The sequence below is a fragment of the Malaclemys terrapin genome, chromosome 6 (assembly GCF_027887155.1).
Source record: "Malaclemys terrapin pileata isolate rMalTer1 chromosome 6, rMalTer1.hap1, whole genome shotgun sequence".
Classification (NCBI taxonomy): domain Eukaryota; kingdom Metazoa; phylum Chordata; order Testudines; family Emydidae; genus Malaclemys; species Malaclemys terrapin.
In genome coordinates, this window is record NC_071510.1 from 4,372,831 (window position 1) to 4,390,520 (window position 17,690).

At 49.5% G+C, this 17,690-nt stretch overlaps 1 protein-coding gene across 3 annotated transcripts in view; it reads left to right on the forward strand.

The window, feature by feature from the left end:
* ABCA1 (ATP binding cassette subfamily A member 1) overlaps positions 1–17,690 on the forward strand; it is a 128,630-nt gene that overhangs the window by 96,252 nt on the left and 14,688 nt on the right. For 2 of the 3 annotated variants that reach the window (XM_054031636.1, XM_054031637.1), the window contains exons 22-37: positions 428–565; positions 1,841–2,061; positions 2,581–2,653; positions 3,164–3,366; positions 5,171–5,219; positions 6,706–6,819; positions 8,430–8,581; positions 8,735–8,859; positions 9,337–9,435; positions 11,006–11,195; positions 11,335–11,429; positions 12,454–12,486; positions 13,387–13,492; positions 14,995–15,069; positions 15,707–15,876; positions 16,621–16,798. In XM_054031636.1, the coding sequence (XP_053887611.1) occupies positions 428–565; positions 1,841–2,061; positions 2,581–2,653; positions 3,164–3,366; positions 5,171–5,219; positions 6,706–6,819; positions 8,430–8,581; positions 8,735–8,859; positions 9,337–9,435; positions 11,006–11,195; positions 11,335–11,429; positions 12,454–12,486; positions 13,387–13,492; positions 14,995–15,069; positions 15,707–15,876; positions 16,621–16,798 (2,021 nt within the window). The remainder of the gene's footprint in view (positions 1–427; positions 566–1,840; positions 2,062–2,580; positions 2,654–3,163; positions 3,367–5,170; positions 5,220–6,705; positions 6,820–8,429; positions 8,582–8,734; positions 8,860–9,336; positions 9,436–11,005; positions 11,196–11,334; positions 11,430–12,453; positions 12,487–13,386; positions 13,493–14,994; positions 15,070–15,706; positions 15,877–16,620; positions 16,799–17,690) is intronic. The other variant, XM_054031639.1, reaches the window with a different exon arrangement.

Sequence of the window (17,690 nt, forward strand, 5' to 3'; positions counted from 1 at the left end):
CCCCCTTGTGTAGGAGAACACTCCTGCACTCCCAGTGTAGGGGCGTGGTGGGATGGTGTGGTGCTCCACTCTGCCAGTTCTCCATTGGCAGTAAGGTACTTCGCAGACTTTACACCAGTCAAATAAGTTAGATCAGCTTCTCAGCTGCTCTAATGCTGGTGCTGAGCAACGCAAGATCCCGGAGCAACGACCAGCTCCTTAAGGACCCCCTCTACTTGTTCCCTGGCACGGTGCAGAACTCTGTCATGGGGGGAGGACGGAGCCGAGAGTCATTTAACTTTATCTGTGTGCACACATGGCTTCAGAAGGCATTTGTGTGCAGGGGGTAGGGAATCTGGTTCTAGCCATCTCCACCACAGCACCTTACGGCACAGATCTCTGCTGCGTTGTTCACGCCTCCAGCCTGAATTCTTCTCTCCCGTCGCAGGTGGCATGCAGAGAAAGCTGTCGGTGGCCTTGGCCTTTGTGGGTGGATCAAAGGTGGTCATTTTGGACGAGCCAACAGCTGGGGTGGATCCTTATTCTCGCCGAGGGATATGGGAACTGCTTCTGAAGTATCGCCAAGGTATCCGTTCTTTCACCCAGTTAGAGTTGGAAGGAAAAGGGCATCAGTGGCTTGTGGCTTAGATAAAATACATTGTTCTACCTTTGCTGATTGTATGGGGGAATTGTTAACTAATGCGTCACTGCAAATCCCTTGGTGCCCCGGTAGAAAATGGCAACAAACAGCCCCAGCCTGGGCTCAGGGCACCCAGACGCCTGCATTCCCTATTAATGAGACCCTTTTGGCAGTCTCATTATAACAAGCCCCTTCTCTTTAATTGGTGGGACTGCATTTCAGTGCTCAAGAGAATTCCATGTTCTACATTCACTACCCACTGAGGAAGAAGAAGAACAGGAGTACTTGTGGCACCTTAGAGACTAACAAATTTATTAGTCTCTAAGGTGCCACAAGTACTCCTGTTCTTCTTTTTGCGGATACAGACTAACACGGCTGCTACTCTGATACCCACTGAGGGAAGAGGATAGGAGGGCAGATTCTGATTTCATTCCCACAGGTGTAAATCTGGAGTAACTCCAGTGGATTCATATGGATGTACCTCAGTTCAGAAGCTGACTCTTGGTGTCTGCATTAGGGTAAAGCCCTCAGGTGTTAAGTGGGCCTACTTGTTGGTACAAAACCCCTTTCATTGGTGTACCCTGAAATCACAACCCTTGCTCCAGTTGAGCAAGACCTGGGGAATCAGGAATTCAGGTGCACCACATCTTACACTGCTCAGATCACTGTGTGTCCACTCACTGCGGGGTGTGGCTTGTTCTGTTTCCATAGCTAGCACTGGTTTCAGAGTAGCAGCCGTGTTAGTCTGTATCCGCAAAAAGAAGAACAGGAGTACTTGTGGCACCTTAGAGACTAACAAATTTATTAGAGCATAAGCTTTCGTGGACTACAGCCCACTTCTTCGGATGCATATGATATGATATGCATCCGAAGAAGTGGGCTGTAGTCCACGAAAGCTTATGCTCTAATAAATTTGTTAGTCTCTAAGGTGCCACAAGTACTCCTGTTCTTCTTTTTTCATAGCTAGCACTGTAAATGCTCACCAAGACGAGTGGCAAAATACAAACAGGATGGGGACTGGGTCATGAAGGAGAGGAGAGAATCCACCTGAGCTAGTTGTTAACTTATTCCATACCATTCCCCCCTCTTACCAGGGACCCACCTCCCCATTTAGCAGGATGGGGAGGGCAGGGTGCTTGCATCCCCCATGACCTAGGGACGTTGATATTGTTGACTTACTGGCAAACTCCTTGATGTTTGTCTTACCTTCTTTCTTTACAGGCCGCACCATCATTCTGTCCACACACCACATGGATGAGGCAGACATCCTAGGGGACAGGATCGCCATCATTTCTAATGGCAAACTGTGCTGCGTTGGCTCTTCCCTGTTCCTGAAGAACCAGCTGGGAACAGGCTATTACCTGACCCTGGTCAAGAAGGACGTGGATTCTTCTCTGAGCTCCTGCAGAAACAGCAGCAGTACGGTGTCGTACCTGAAAAAGGTACAGTTCCCATAGCAGCTGTCCACTTCCTTTCTCCTTCCATCTTTATCCTCCTTACACCAAAACTTAAGGCTGCCAAGAAGCAACAGTTAAAATGTAATGGAGTAAATGGGTTGAAAAGAAATCCCTTAGCACGGCACAGAAGCATTACCTGCCTTGGTACAGCCCTGAGATCAGCTCTGGTTAAACCACTGCATTGGAAGCTTGCATCCATTACAACCTCTTTGCATGATGTCTCTAATGCCTGTGTTTTCGGCCTGACAATGGGTTTGGCTGCTTGCCTGAATCGATTAAATACATTGCTACTGATATTAGCTTCTGCTCTTACATCCTCTTACAGTACTATTTATCTCAACCCTTTGTTACAATCAACGACATTAAGATCCTTTGTGCTATAGCCCCTTCCTAGAGCATCCGGATTGCTGGGCCTCTCTGGATGGTGTTATGAGCAGAGGGCAGCATACAGCTGGCTGCCTTTTGATGCAATTAACGTATGCTCATCCTTTCTCATGTACCTAGGACGACAGTGTCTCCCAGAGCAGCTCGGATGCTGGGCTTGGCAGTGACCATGAAAGTGACACCTTGACAGTAGGTAAGGACTGAAAAAGGCACGCATGAGATTGAATCTCACCGCTGTGGTCTTGAGCAACTCACTTAACCTCTCTGCTTCTGTTCCCCCATCTGTAAAATCAGGATAACAGCACTGCCCTACCTGGAGTTTTGAGGAACATTTAATACTTGCAAAGCATAATGAATGCAAAGTGCTGAATAGTATGAAATCTCACCTAATGATCAAACGAGACCAGAATTTAAGGGCCATTCAAGCCAATATGTTAGCACTGCACAGAGTTCACTTATGTAGCCTGGCTTGCAGGGCTGTTGATTGTGTCTGGTTTTCAAAGGTCCTCAGAAATGCTGCAAATAGTAATAGCTGCTGGGATCTGCAGCTGGGGTTTTAGCTCCATTGAAGTCGATCCTTCACTGGGTTGTGTTTTACCCCAGCTGAGGATGTGTCCCAGCAAGGTTCCAAAGTCTCTGCAGTCTTTGTTGCCGGTGACTCACAGAGTAACAGGGTGGGCATCTTGTATTTTGGTTCCTCCAGACGTCTCTGTTATCTCCAACCTCATTATGAAGCACGTTCCTGAGGCCAGGCTGGTAGAGGAGATTGGCCATGAGTTAACCTACGTCTTGCCGTATGAAGCTGCTAGAGAGGGAGCTTTTGTGGAGCTGTTCCATGAGATCGACGACCGTCTCTCTGACCTGGGCATTTCAAGTTACGGCATCTCGGAGACTACCCTGGAGGAAGTATGTGAGCTGAAGCTCATCTGATGGTTTACACAATGTCAAACAAATAATTGCAGACCCCAGGGCAAAATCCCCTGTATATCCATGGGAAGCCTGTCTACCAGGGAACTGGTCTGGCCCTGAGTTCCTAATCCACGGAAGTGTGAAAAGAATTCTCTCTTCCTGCCCAATTTAAGTGTGCCCACAAGGGAAACGTGCATTAAAAATTGAGTGTCAGGTCCTCAGCTGGTGTGAGTGGGCACAGCTCTGTTATAGACAGTACAGCTCCCCATTTTCACCAGCTGGGGGTCTGGCCCGAACTATTTTCTAACAATCAGGTTTTTAAACTTACCCTGTCAAGTACTTTCAGACATCTTGGGGCTGCACCTGGTTTCAAGAGTCTCCGTGGGGCCATTCCAAGCAGCCAGGGATTGCTGGATTTCAGCAACATTTTGGTCGTGTCCCCTGCCCAGACTCTCCTCCACCTAGGGAGTCCACTTTCACTAGGGTACGCTGGCTTTCCTGTAGCTTTCCGTCACCAGAGCAGCACAAAGAGCCTGTCCCCTTGAAGCCCTGTCTATTGTATTCTCCAACACCTTCTGAAACACATTTGGCATCATGATTTCCTCTTTGGGGGGGAGGGATAGCTCAGTGGTTTGAGCATTGGCCTGCTAAACCCAGGGTTATGAGTTCAATCTTTGAGGGGGGCACTTAGGGATCTGGGGCAAAAATCTGTCTGGGGATTAGTCCTGCTTTGAGCAGGGGGTTGGACTAGATGACCTCCGGAGGTCCCTTCCAACCCTGATAGTCTATGATTTAACTAGTTGGAGGAAAACCTGATTCTTCCAGCAGCTTCTAGAACATGGTTGTTGTCTAATGTGTTTGAAAACTTGGCCCTTCCTGTATAGGAAATCACAGGGGAAAGCATATCCCATCAGAGCTGGGAATGTTGTTCCTTCTTGATTAGAAGGCAGGTGGACTTCCACCAGTTTAATACCAAGCCTCATATGTGCATCTTCATTGGAAAGAGATGAAGGTTACAACAAGTGCTTACTCTGCATCATGATTCTGTATTGTTAATGACTGCCCCAGCCTGGGAATAGTGCGCGGATAAAAAATGTCCCATGCCATTCTTAGCTGGAGCTAATAGAACATGTGTGCTGTCCCCCCTTCCCCCCCAAAAAATGTCCCAACCTCAGCAATCAAAATCATAGGGGTGCATTTGGCTGCCAAGTCCTCAGGTGTCACACTGGTTATGTTCTAAGCTGCTCTAGGCCAGTGGCTCTCAACCTTCCAGACTACTGTACCCCTTTAAAGAGGCTGATTTGTCTTGTGTACCCAACAAGTTTCACCTCACTTAAAAACCTATAGAATCAGACAAAAAAAGTGTCACAGACACACTATTACTGACAAATGGCTGACTTTCTCATTGTTACCATATACTTATAAAATAAATCAACTGGAATATAAATGTTGTACTTACATTTCCATGTATAGTATACGGAGCAGTATAAACAAATCATGGACTGTGACACTTTACTTTGTACTGTCTTCGCTGGGGCGTTTTATGTTTCCTGTTGTAAAACTAGGCAAATATCTAGATGAGTTGATGTACCCCCTGGAAGACCTCTGAGTACCCCCAGGGGTACACGTACCACTGGTCGAGAACCACTGCTCTAGGCAAGGGATAGTCCATATAGCCCCTCCAGTTGAAATGATGCATTCTGTACTGGAATCATGGGATCTCCCATGTTACATCAAACAGCACATTATTGCTGAATTAGAGTAATTCTGATTGTCGTTTTAACCTCTCTTTGCCTGTCAGATCTTTCTCAAAGTGGCTGAAGATAATGGGGTGGATGCAGAGACCTCAGGTTAGTGCAATCGTTTCAGGGCTGCACTGTCAAAGGAGGTTCTATCTGTATAGCTTTGTACATGGGATTTGCATGCATCATCCCTTATGCACACAACTGACAGAGGGTTAAATTCTCAACTGATATAAATTCCCATTGAAGGAATTAAGCCATTGGGCAAGTAGAATCAATCATTTAGTGGTTAGAGCAAGGGGGTGGAATTTAGCAGATATGAGTTCTGTTTCCCACTTTGCCACTTACACATTCTATAGTTTTGGGCAAATCTGTTGGCCTCTCTGGGTGTCAACTTTTCCATCTGTAAAATGATGGTTCTTGCCCTGGTGTAGAAGCCACAAGTGAAAGAAGCTACAAAAATTATTTTCAGAATCAGAAACTGGAACACTTTTGTGGTGACTTTTTTAAAGTCACAAAATAGCCATGCAAAAATGTCGTTACTGAGTGTCAAGACGCATGCACATATTTCTTGGAATGGAGGATTTTTTCCAGTAACTTAGTGTCCGAATGAGTTTATCATGAAACATTGAATAAGTGTCATTAAGTAAGTTTCTGAGCAGATGATTAGTCTGACAGTGTCTATGTTCAGTTGACTAGAGAATCTTGCCCGCATGCTCGGGGTTCAGCTGATCGCCATATTTGGGGTCGGGAAGGAATTTTCCTCCAGGGTAGATTGGCTGAGGCCCTGGAGGTTTTTCGCCTTCCTCCGCAGCATGGGGCAGGGATCGCTTGCTGGAGGATTCTCAGTGATTTGAAGTCTTTAAATCTTGATTTGGGGATTTCAACAGCTGAGTCAAGGGAGAGAATTCTTCCGGGAGTGGGTGGGTCAGCTTTTGTGGCCCGCATCATGCGGGAGGTCAGACTAGATGATCATAATGGTCCCTTCTGACCTTAAAGTCTATGAGTCTATGACTTTTCTCTTCACTCCAAATGCTGCTCTTCGCACCACAAATTTGTTCCAGTAGTCTGTTCCTGGGAAACACAGAGCAAATTCTGCTTGATGTAACAATACATCTTGAATTAACATTTTAGGATTATCCCCCGGTCCCACAAATTTTAATTGATAAATGAAAAACCTGGTTCCAAGAGTCTCCATGGGGCCATTCCAAGCAGCCAGGGACTGCTGGATTTCAGCAACATTTTGGTCATGTCCCCTGGCCAGACTCCCATGTCCCCTGCCCTTAAAAGTAAGTTCCTTGGACACTCTATGAAAAACTGGCTCCTGGGTTCACTTTACAGATCAATGCAAAGGTGTGTGGTGGCTTTTCCCAGCACTGGTGCTAATTCAGCAGCAGCTCAGAGGCAGTCCACAGCAGTTCAGTTTGCATACGGGAACTTCTTAAAAGTTGAAAGCAAATATTCAGGGAAGATTTCCATACAGTAGCTTGCTGGTAATACTTCAGTTCCCAGTGCTTGGGCTCATAGAAGAATAGGGTTGTTCATTGTCTTTGTTAACTTGAGCAAATCAGCTAACATGTGCTGTCCTCTTCAGATGGCACATTACCTGCAAGAAGGAACAGGCGTGTCTTTGGAGACAGACAGAGCTGTCTTCATCCATTCACAGCAGATGATGCTTTCGACCCTAATGATTCAGACATAGATCCAGGTAAAGATGGAAGGAGCTGTAGTGCAATAATCTCAACTGTCTGTCTGTGCCTCATTACTAATCTACAGTTCTAAAATATGAATGGTTTAAAGAAATGTGTTCATTGTCCATGCTCTGGGGTGAATCACAATGCGAGAAATACGAGATTTTATGAGGGCATTGAAACAAACTAATTAGCACACCTTCAGAGAGTTTTGGATGCTATTTAAATTCCTTCCAGCAAATGTCCTATTAGTTTCTCCTGCATTTGTTGAAGTGTGTTAGAATTCCTGACATACTTAACCTTGGATGCTTCATCCTCATGCAAGATGTTTATTAATCTCTGCTTCCCTACATGGGCCAAGGCAAGTGGAACAAGGTTTGTTTATGCATCAGCACTAGAGATCCCAACTCATTCTGGGGCCCTGCAGAAGCTAATGCGTGAATATGCATGAAACAGTCTGTCCAAAGGGGACAGATTTAGGGCCTGACCCAAAACCCAGTAAGTCAACTGGGAGCTTTTTCAGTGATTTCCGTGGGCACTGCGTCAGGTCATTTTATAGTATAGAGGTGCCCCTAGTGACATCTAGACTATGGAAATGTGACCTAGCCACAATAACTCAAGCAGGGGCTTTCTAGGTCCAGATGTTGCTGGATCTCAGCTGTTATATTAACATTCCCCTGCCCTTTGAAATGAATCTACCCTTCCCTAAGGCCAAGTTAATACTCTTATTCCTCGGAATAAATATATAAAGCCCCTTTTTGTGTTATGGGACACCTTATAATGAACGGTGGACCTAAGCTGAAAAGTTCCACTCTAGAGTGGAACTTTCCCCAATGTTTGGGGATGTTCAGAGCTGGCATTTCTGGTCTGGCCCACCTCTGCTTCCGAGAGGGGTTTAATGAACAGATAGTGTAGACCAGGGGTTCTCAAACTTCATTGCACCATGGCCCCCTTCTGACAACAAAAATTAGGACATGACCCCAGGAGGGGGGCCCGAAGCCTAAGCCCACCCAAGCCCCACTGCCTGGGGAGGGGGAGGAGCAAAGCCCGAGCCCCATCGCTCCGGCCAGGGGGGCAAAGCTGAAGCTCAAGGCCTTCGGCCTCTAGTCAGGGGGCCTGTAACCTGAGCCCTGCCACCCAGGGCTGAAGCCCCTGGGCTTTGGCTTCGGTCCTGGGCAGTGAGGCTTGGGCTTCAGCCCTGGGCCCCAGCAAGGCTAAGCCAGCCCTGGCCACCCCATTCAAAGGGGGTCGTGACCCACAGTTTGAGAACTCCTGGTATAGACTGTAAGGCTGAGGTTTCCAACAGTGCCTAGTAGATTTGGATGCCCAGTTCCCTTTGGAAATGAATGGCAGCGAGATCGGAAGGTAGTCTGAGCCTCAGTGATGCAGAAAGAGAAACACTTCGATGCATAAAGCAACAAAGAGTCCTGTGGCACCTTAACAGCTGCATATTCATGAGAGATCATTTCCCCTTGCCCTACTGCACGCCATACGCCTCTGTGCTCAGAGACTGGGCAGGCAGCCGGGTCCTGTGTGCACAAGCAGGAACAGCCTCTGAAGGAGAAGGAAATCTGCTTTTGTTTGTTTGTTTGCGGGTGGGTGAGAGCCCTGTGTCGTTTGTTCTCAGCAGAATCCAGAGAGACAGACCTGCTCAGTGGGATGGATGGCAAAGGCTCCTACCAGATGAAGGGCTGGAAGCTCATCCAGCAGCAGTTCGTAGCTCTGCTGTGGAAGAGGCTGCTCATTGCCAAGCGCAGCAGGAAGGGTTTCTTCGCCCAGGTGAGACCAGGCAGCAACTCCTGCAGAGGTCACTGGAACATGGCCCCGTTCTGCCAGTGTCTCCGAGTGGCTTACATGCATCACTCTGGGTGGCTGACGCCTGTGGGGACACTTCTTTTAAAGGTGGCTCTGCCGCTTCCCTTGTGATTTCAGATCGTACTGCCCGCCGTGTTTGTGTGCATTGCTCTCATGTTCAGCCTGATCGTACCTCCCTTCGGGAAATACCCCAGCCTGGAGCTGCAGCCCTGGATGTATGAGGAGCAGTATACCTTTATCAGGTACCTTGCAAATGACTAGAAAACATTAAATCAGCGTCTTTAGAACTGGTTCTGCTTTCTCTATTCACCATTACAGTTTGCATTTGTGTGCGTAACTCCAAAGTACAGGGTAAAGAAAAGACACCATTTTGCCTGTTTGTAGCTTTAACAAGGCAAGCTCCAAATAAGAGTGAGTTTGAATGGTAGGAGGAATATAATACTATTTGGCACTTTTCTTCCTCAGATCTCAATTCAGTTTGTTCTCAGATGCTAAATCACACAGAAAAGAAGCTAAAAGTATCCCAAACTCTTTCCAAATGTTACAGTAATTTTGTGTGAGAGACAGAGAGAGAGAACACACACATGCCACAAAGGAAAATTTCCACCCAGTTCCTTTTCCTACCCTCTCACCTGTGTCTCGGCCCTGCCATGTTGCTGGTTTTGCTACACATGCCTTATCTAGGTGCCCTGAATGTGTCTCTTTGATGCCCCCCGTAGCAATGACGCGCCAGACGATGCAGGCACTCAGAAGCTTGTGAACACTCTTCTCAATGAACCCGGCTTTGGGACCCGCTGTATGGAAGGACACTCCATTCCGTAAGTAGAACCCGAGCCCGGGCAGGTACAAGGGGTAGCTCTGTCATTTCTAAGCCACTTCACGTTGCTGCTGCTCTGAGGCCCTGGTGGATGCTGTTCACGTGTGTCACATAACTCTCAGCTGCCATTGCCACCAGCCTCAGAATCAGCTTTCGGGGGTTGTAACATCAACATGATGGGTGTGGTGTTTGTATTATCGCAATGGCAGTGGTTAATTAGAAGCAGCTGTAGTGATCAGCTTAGGGAAACATCAAGCAGAAGGCCTGATCCCAGCGGCCTGGACTCATATGAAAGCTCTTCCTTCAGAGGTGCAGGCCCCTTGCCTCCTATGTTGTATGCAAGTATTCATTTGTGATTGCATCCTTTGTTGGCACTGCCACTCAGCTAAGCAAGGGTTGCAGGCTCAGGCCCTACCTTTTCCCTCCCCTTGAGCCAGACTTTAGTGGGAGCTACTCGCTCCGCAGGGCAGAAGGGAGCACACAAGGGTGCAGGCGCGTACTGTGAAAATGACCTCTTTCCTTCTCTCTTCAAGAACCCGCCCCCCAGTGGTGCCCAGACCATCGCTAGTGCTCCGTGCAGGCAGCATGCTGGGAACTGCCATTGACCAGGATAGAGACGCGAGGGTGTTCCCCGAGTTACTTGCAGTGGGGGTCTGGCTTTGAAAAGCAAAGCCAAACTGGCCACATGGCCGTGTGTCATTGGCTTGGTCTAGTTGTTTTGCTCCCACAGTTCTCTGCTTCATGTTCTGTAGGATTTCTTTGTGTGTGTGGCTTCCACAAGTGTGCTTTTGTGGCTAGCAGGCAGGATGGGAGGCCTGGAGACCTCTGCCACGGACTTGCTGCGTGGCTTTGGGCAAGTCATTTATGGCCAGATTGTGTCTGGAGGGAAGGCACAAAGGAGAACCCCCCCACCTTCCTCCCCACCACCAACCCTTGTGTGATCTGTATACAGGCCACCCAGAACTGAAGTCACTGCGCCAAACTGGGTAGGGAGGTGATGGGCCATAGCTCCGTGCCCCACACATCAGGCAATGGGGTAGGCCGGTTGGTTGGGGGAGAATTATCTGCACCTGTGAAGTTGTGCAGTGGCAGGCGCACTCGCCCTACAGGAATGGGAGCGCCAAGACATTCTGCCTCCTGGTGCTACCCTGGGGCAGGGCAGCTCCATGCCCACTCCAAAGGCCCACCCAAGCCCCTAAACATCTCTGCATGTCAGCATCCCCCCGCCACAAAGTGGCTCTATTGGGGGTTGTGAGGCGGAGTTAAATAAAGCACTTTAAGCTCCCCAGAAAGGGATGAGAATGGTGGGTGGGATTCTCCAAAGTGCCTGGCGTCAGCCTGACTCTGCTCCCATTGATGTTAATGAGAGCCTTCCCTTTGCCTTCCACAGGCGCCCGGCTAGGCCAGTGGGAGTTTGACTGCTGATTTCAGTGGGAGCAGAGCTAGGCCCAAGCTGAGCGCTTCGGAAAACTCCCTCTTGTGTGTTGACCAGCACTGATTATTTACATAATTTAGCAAACTGACCATTCTTTATAAAAAGTTGCATTTGCCTTGGCTCTTGCCTCATGCAGGGACACTCCTTGCCTGGTCAGAGAGGATAAATGGACCACCGCCTCTGTCCCCGACACGGTCCTGGACATCTTCCTGAACGGCAACTGGACCATGGAGAACCCCTCCCCGGCCTGCGAATGCAGCAATGAGAAGATCAAGAAAATGCTCCCTGTGTGCCCCCCTGGCGCAGGGGGGCTGCCACCTCCACAGGTAGGAGAGGTCTGTTCTGTAGAGCAGCACGGGGATGTGCATGGAGAACGCGCGGCTGGGTTGGGTCTTTTGGGGGGATATGCATGAAGCCGAGGAAAACATACTCGGTTCCAAGTCTCTGCTTTCCCCACGGCACCAGAGAGAACAGAACACTGGCGACATCCTGCAGAACCTGACGGGCCGGAACATATCGGACTATCTGGTGAAGACCTACGCACAGATCATTGGGAAAAGGTGCCTATTACACACATTGTTCCCTAGTGATTGCTGCTACCCCTGTGCAGAGACCTGTGCACCACATAACTCCCATGGGTGAATCTGACCCCTGGAGAGCTGTAAACTCTGGGCTGTCTGCAGAGGTGAGACTATGCGAGGTTCAGTGAGTCTAATTGGTGCTTTCTCTTGGCCCACCCCAGCTTAGGCTCTTTTAGACTCACGAGCACCCACCTGTGCATAGCTAATAGTCCCTTCCCGGTCGCCTTGGAGGGACTGATGCAAAGTCAGGGAGAGTCTTTACGTTGACTTCAATGGGCTGTGGATCAGACCCTACGTTTCGATCTCACTTTGATTGTTCACTCAATGGCAGGTGCAAGTCAGCACAAATCGGCAGGAAGTATTTCTAGCCAAGTACTCAACTAGCTGAAATGTTTCTTCCTGAAGTCAAACACGAGGCTTTTAAAAGCGTGGTCTGAAACTGCTGGATCCCTTCCTGGTTTAGATTTCTAGACTACAGGGCCAGCAGGGTCCATTGTGATCATCTAGCCTGACCTCCTGTGTAACACAGGCCGGAGAACTTCCCCCAAATAATCCCAGAGCAGAGCTTTTAGAAAAACACCCACTTGGGATTTAAAACTTGGCAGTGATGGAGACTCCACCACGACCCTGGGTAAATTTTCTAAGCAGCTTCCGATTTTCCCATTCTTTTGCGATGCAATGGGCTCTGCCCAAAACTTCAGCCAAGTCCAGAAGTGTCTCTGACTCCGGTTCCAGCTCAGGTCCCTCTCTGCTTTATCCCAGGGGCCAAGGCAGAGCAGTGCAGGGAGCCCGGGAGCTGCTATACCAGTGTAAAGCATCAGGGCAAACTCCTCTGCCGGGTGACACAACTGAACTCCCTGGAGTTAAACACAGCATTAATCTGGCCCCGGCCATGAATGTACTTCTGTCTCATTATGGTCTGTGCCCATATGGTTGGAGGGTAGGTCTGACTGATGGCCCATCTCATAAATAACAGACTTGTTTCTTCTCTTTGCCTTCCCAGTTTAAGGAACAAGATCTGGGTGAATGAGTTCCGGTAAGTTACTGTCCTTTCTTTAGGGTGCTTGGGGCTCATTAACCGATTGAGTGCCATGCTCTGTGGGCTGCTGTCTGGTCAAATTTAATTTTTGTAAAACGAAGCTTTTTTCAAAATCTAAACCCACCAGAAATATTTCAGTGAAACGATTGTTTTGAGCGTTGCAGTAGAAATAGTATCCACAATTACTGAGCCTTTCCCTAGTCACCGCGCTTTGTGAGCAGACAAACTGAAAAGAGCCTGCTTACCACAACGCCTGCTCCTGTGAGTAGTTCCACTTAGCAGGATGCCCACTAGCAAGCCCTTGCAAGATCAGGCCCTTAGACTGCTTACAATCAAGTGCACCATCCTAAGAGGGGCCGGGAGCACGGTGGGGGAGCATTGCACTGAGAGAGGACCCCACTCTGCTGTCAGCAGTGGATGGTAGCTGCTCTCCGCCTTGCTTCCCCTTCCTTTAACCCCTGCGTGATGAAAGGACAGCAAGCTGAAAGGTTGGGCTGCAGTGTGGAAAGGCCACAGGTCAGTTGTGTAAACAGTCAGCTCTAATTTTGTTTGGGGGAATTAACCAGAAATCTAGCACAGCTCCTGGGAGGAATAAGCCTGAATGTCCTGCTGTCCCCTCGGAGAGCTCAGCGAGTGGGAGTCCTGTTTGGTTATGAGAGTTCGGGCATGTCTACATGGCAGGCTCACTGCTGTGGGCTGTGTGGACACCCCTAGAGGCTCCTGTTGAATGGAAGCTTAACAAACAAATGTCAACTTCAGGTTGTCACTGGAGGCCTAACTTTGAGATCCCAGCACAGAGCAGCAAGCTAAAAGCCCCAGGGGATGAAAAAGGGCCTGTTATGGAGGACACTGTAGAGTCAGTCTGTGTTTCACTGTCTTGTCTGTCTGTGCTTTCAGGTATGGTGGGTTTTCAGTGGGCGCCAGCAGTTCCCTCCTGCTTCCTCCCAGCGATGAAGTCAGTGATGCCATCAAGCAAGTGAAGAAAATCTTGGAGGTAGCCAAGGTGAAGAGCAATTTCATATGGGCTCAGAATGTGCTGATGTCATAGTACACCCCCGGGGGGGGGGGGGGGAGAGGGAGTGTGGCCAGCAGGGACTGAACCCGGGACCTTTGGGTCTAAAAATATGAGTTTCCTCTGTTTGAGATAAAGGACCATGTGCTGAGCCACATTATGCTAGCATGGGTTGTAATAGAACTGCATTTGTGGGCGGAGTCGTCATTGTTCAAATCCAGAAGGACCATTTGGTAACTACGGTCTCGGAATACCTGATCATCTAAACCCAAAGTGGAGTCAGGAAGCTGACTTAAAGAGGACTAAGTCCTGAGGTCCTTATTCTGATTTCACTCCTTTTTCACTCCAGGAAGCTTCCATTGATGTCAATGGGAGTCAGTGACCCCAGTTACTATCGGCTAGCACAGCTCAGAATCTGAGAGAGCAGGTTGGGTGTCTCCGAAACCACAACATGAGAACTGGGGGGGGGAAATCAAGCCTGATATTCTCATTCATTCTGGCCTCTCTGTGCCACTCCACTGTTACAGAGCAGCCAGACAGCAGCTGGATCTAGCTAGCTCAGAGCTCCCCCACTGCTGGCACAGAGCAGCCAGACAGCAGCTGGATCTAGCTAGCTCAGAGCTCCCCCACTGCTGGCACAGAGCAGCCAGACAGCAGCTGGATCTAGCTAGCTCAGAGCTCCCCCACTGCTGGCACAGAGCAGCCAGACAGCAGCTGGATCTAGCTAGCTCAGAGCTCCCCCACTGCTGGCACAGAGCAGCCAGACAGCAGCTGGATCTAGCTAGCTCAGAGCTCCCCCACTGCTGGCACAGAGCAGCCAGACAGCAGCTGGATCTAGCTAGCTCAGAGCTCCCCCACTGCTGGCACAGAGCAGCCAGACAGCAGCTGGATCTAGCTAGCTCAGAGCTCCCCCACTGCTGGCACAGAGCAGCCAGACAGCAGCTGGATCTAGCTAGCTCAGAGCTCCCCCACTGCTGGCACAGAGCAGGAGTAGAGGGCCCCTAGGCCCCATCCAGCCCGATTGCCACTTGGTGTAAATTAGAGCAGCGTCTCAGCTGCTCTAACCTGTGCCAGGGAAGTGCAAATTGCTTCAGAGAATCAGTGAGCCTCAGCCTACCCCTCTGCACTTCATGGATCTTGGCACGGGAAGGAATCTGGGCTATTGATTTTTTGGGAGGGCGAGTATTTGTGACACAGTGTCTCTGAGAGCTGCTAGAATAGGAAAGTTCTGTGTGGGATTGTGCCGGTTAGTTGCTACCACACAAAAGACAGTTCTGGAGTTCCCTGGGGCTTTCTCAACTTCCTGCCCACTTTGGAGTCGTCCCAGAAGAATAGTGAGGGACTCTGAGCCCTGGGACTGCAGTTCAGGGGACGTGTGAGGCTGGGGCACCTTCCCATCCCCCAATCTGTGGCAAGGCAAACAGTATAAGGAAGGTATCCGCTGCACTGTCTATAATGGATGAAGCAAATGTGCCATTGTGTGCTGTTCACAGGGAAGTTCTGGAGATCAGTTTCTTCACAGCTTGGGAAGCTTCATGAAAGGGATGGACACAAAAAACAACGTGAAGGTAAATCCTGCCCACCCACTGCTGTGCCTGATATTCGGAGCCAGAACCTTGCATTTTAAACCCCAGCTCTGCTTCTAATTGGCAATGCCCTAGCGATCCGTATGCAGCATGTGTTCAGAACAGGGGGCATGGCGCCCAAATCATTTGCCAACAGAACCAAAACTGCCACATCCCTGTGTGGTGTTTTCCAGGAGAGAGTGGCCTCTTGGACCCCAGTCCAAAGCCCATTGACTCCAAAGGGTGTTGGATCAAGGTCTTGGAAATCGGTAGATCATGGCACTTACCTGCTCCCAGTATAGGAACCATGGATTGTGCTTTCCCAGTGCACATGGGCCATATGGCTCCATTCACCCATGCTTAGGATCTCATGAACATCCCAGGGTCCTCATGTGAACTGAAGTGATGCTACCACCTTTATTCAGGAGATCAGGGGGCACATAACTGCCCTTGTCAAACTGTATATTGTGCCACTGAGGTGGCTGACAATAGTTTGAAAAAAGGCAGGAAGAATCAGTACATCTTCCCACCACCACCCAAGTGGCTGTAGACCTCTGAACCCCTTGGCTATGGACCAGGGGAGCCATAGAATGATAGGCATGGCTGGCAACCCTATTGATGCTGGCATGTTGCTTTTCAGGTTTGGTTCAATAACAAAGGCTGGCATGCCATTGGCTCCTTCCTGAATGTGATCAACAATGCCATCCTCCGGGCCAACCTTCAGGACGGCGAGAACCCCAGCACCTACGGGATCACCGCGTTCAACCACCCGCTCAACCTCACCAAGCAGCAGCTCTCCGAGGTCGCCCTGTACGTCCTAGTATGAATGTTATCCGCTGTAGACGAGGGGCTGGAGACGAGGGGCTACAGGGAATGGAAGGGAGGGAAGAAGGAAGTTCCTTGGAATTAAGGAAGCTGCAAGAAATGGGTGTTGGGAGAGGGGAGCGGGTAAATAAAAGAACGAGGATTCCTTAGTGATTCAAAAGCCAGCAGACCAGAGCCGTGCTGGATTAACGTGGCCAGTTGTAGTCACCAGTTGAGGATCTGGCCAGGGATTTTGCAGCACTCCAGGCTGAGATTTCCAAAACCACCTATGGGAATTGCATCTCCAATTCCCATTACATTAATGGGACTTGGGTGTCCAAATCCCCTAAGCAGCTTTGCAAATCTCAGTCTCTGACTCTCCCAACTGCATTATACTGAAGCTTGTTAACGCTGGAAAAGTGCGGGGCAGAGCTTTGCTCTCATGTGCCAGTCCCCTACACGTATAAATCTTTGGTGGAGTAAAGCTCAGATGTAAATCCCGACATTTTCCCTTGTGGTTAGACATGTGAAAGACCTCTCATCATTATCCAGCCCAACAATGCCCTTTCAATGAACATACTTGCAACAGAGCTTAACCTGAGGGCCCAGTTCTACCACCTGTATTCCCATTGTGTGGTGAGGGTGGCCGAATTGGGCCCCAGTTCAGGTTCCGGTGCTAACGTGCGCTGGCACAGTATGGAGGGAGACTCTGGCAATAATTTATCACCACTCTGATTTCCCTTTGCCCAGGATGACCACGTCGGTGGACGTTTTAGTCTCCATCTGTGTGATCTTCGCCATGTCCTTCGTTCCCGCCAGCTTTGTGGTTTTCTTGATCCAGGAGCGAGTCAGCAAGGCCAAGCACCTGCAGTTCATCAGTGGGGTGAAGCCGGTGATCTACTGGCTGGCTAACTTCGTCTGGGACATGGTAAGATTGCCTCCCGGGAGCTCATCCTTTAGAGCAGGTTACAATGTGTAACAACACCCATCGCTGCGAAACGAAGGCAGCTTGTGCCGGTTAAGCTCGGGGCAGTGCAGAGCACTACGCCTTCGTTGCAGAGCTCGCTAGGATGAAGGAGTGTGCGTTCTTCTACATGCCCTAACGGGATGCATGTGATAAGTGTTCTGGTGCCTGGTAGTTCTGACAAGCTGCTCCTGCCCCTGCTCCACCCACCTGGCTCTCCTGCCAGCACAGCACTGGTCTCCCTGCACAGCTGACCATCCCTGGTATAAGCTGGTGTGGTTACGGAGTTCTGGCTGGGCTGAATTTGGCCCCTGTGCATGCGTGTGCGCACACAGACGTGTGCATATGGTCACAAACCTACTGAAAGGGCATGGTGAACTCCCACTTCCAGGGGAATTTATTGACATTAGCTAGTGCTGAAGAGCATGGTGTGATCAGGGCACTGTGCCAGGACTCAGCTGCCCTGGGTTGGATTCCCAGCTCTGCTGCTGGCTGGCCTGTTCTGTCACCTTGGGCAAGTCACTTCCCTTTTCCACACCTCTGTTTCCCTTCCCACCTTTTATCTTGTCTTTTAATCTATTGCTAGCTCTTCAGGGCGGGGCATGCCCAGAACCTCCCATCACTATCCGGCTACTGTAATACGAATCGTGACAATAATAAACACCTTGACTTATTCCTCTTCATTTATTGTAACATCTGGGCACTGCGATTCACCCTAGGACAAGTACACAGTACGTTTCCAGTGCTGGACTAAGGAAGATGTGGAGTGGCTGGCAAGCTCTCCAATCACCATGTATAATGTGCTAGCTTATTTTCAATTCTATTCCCATATTTTTACCCTGTTTTCCTCCACTTC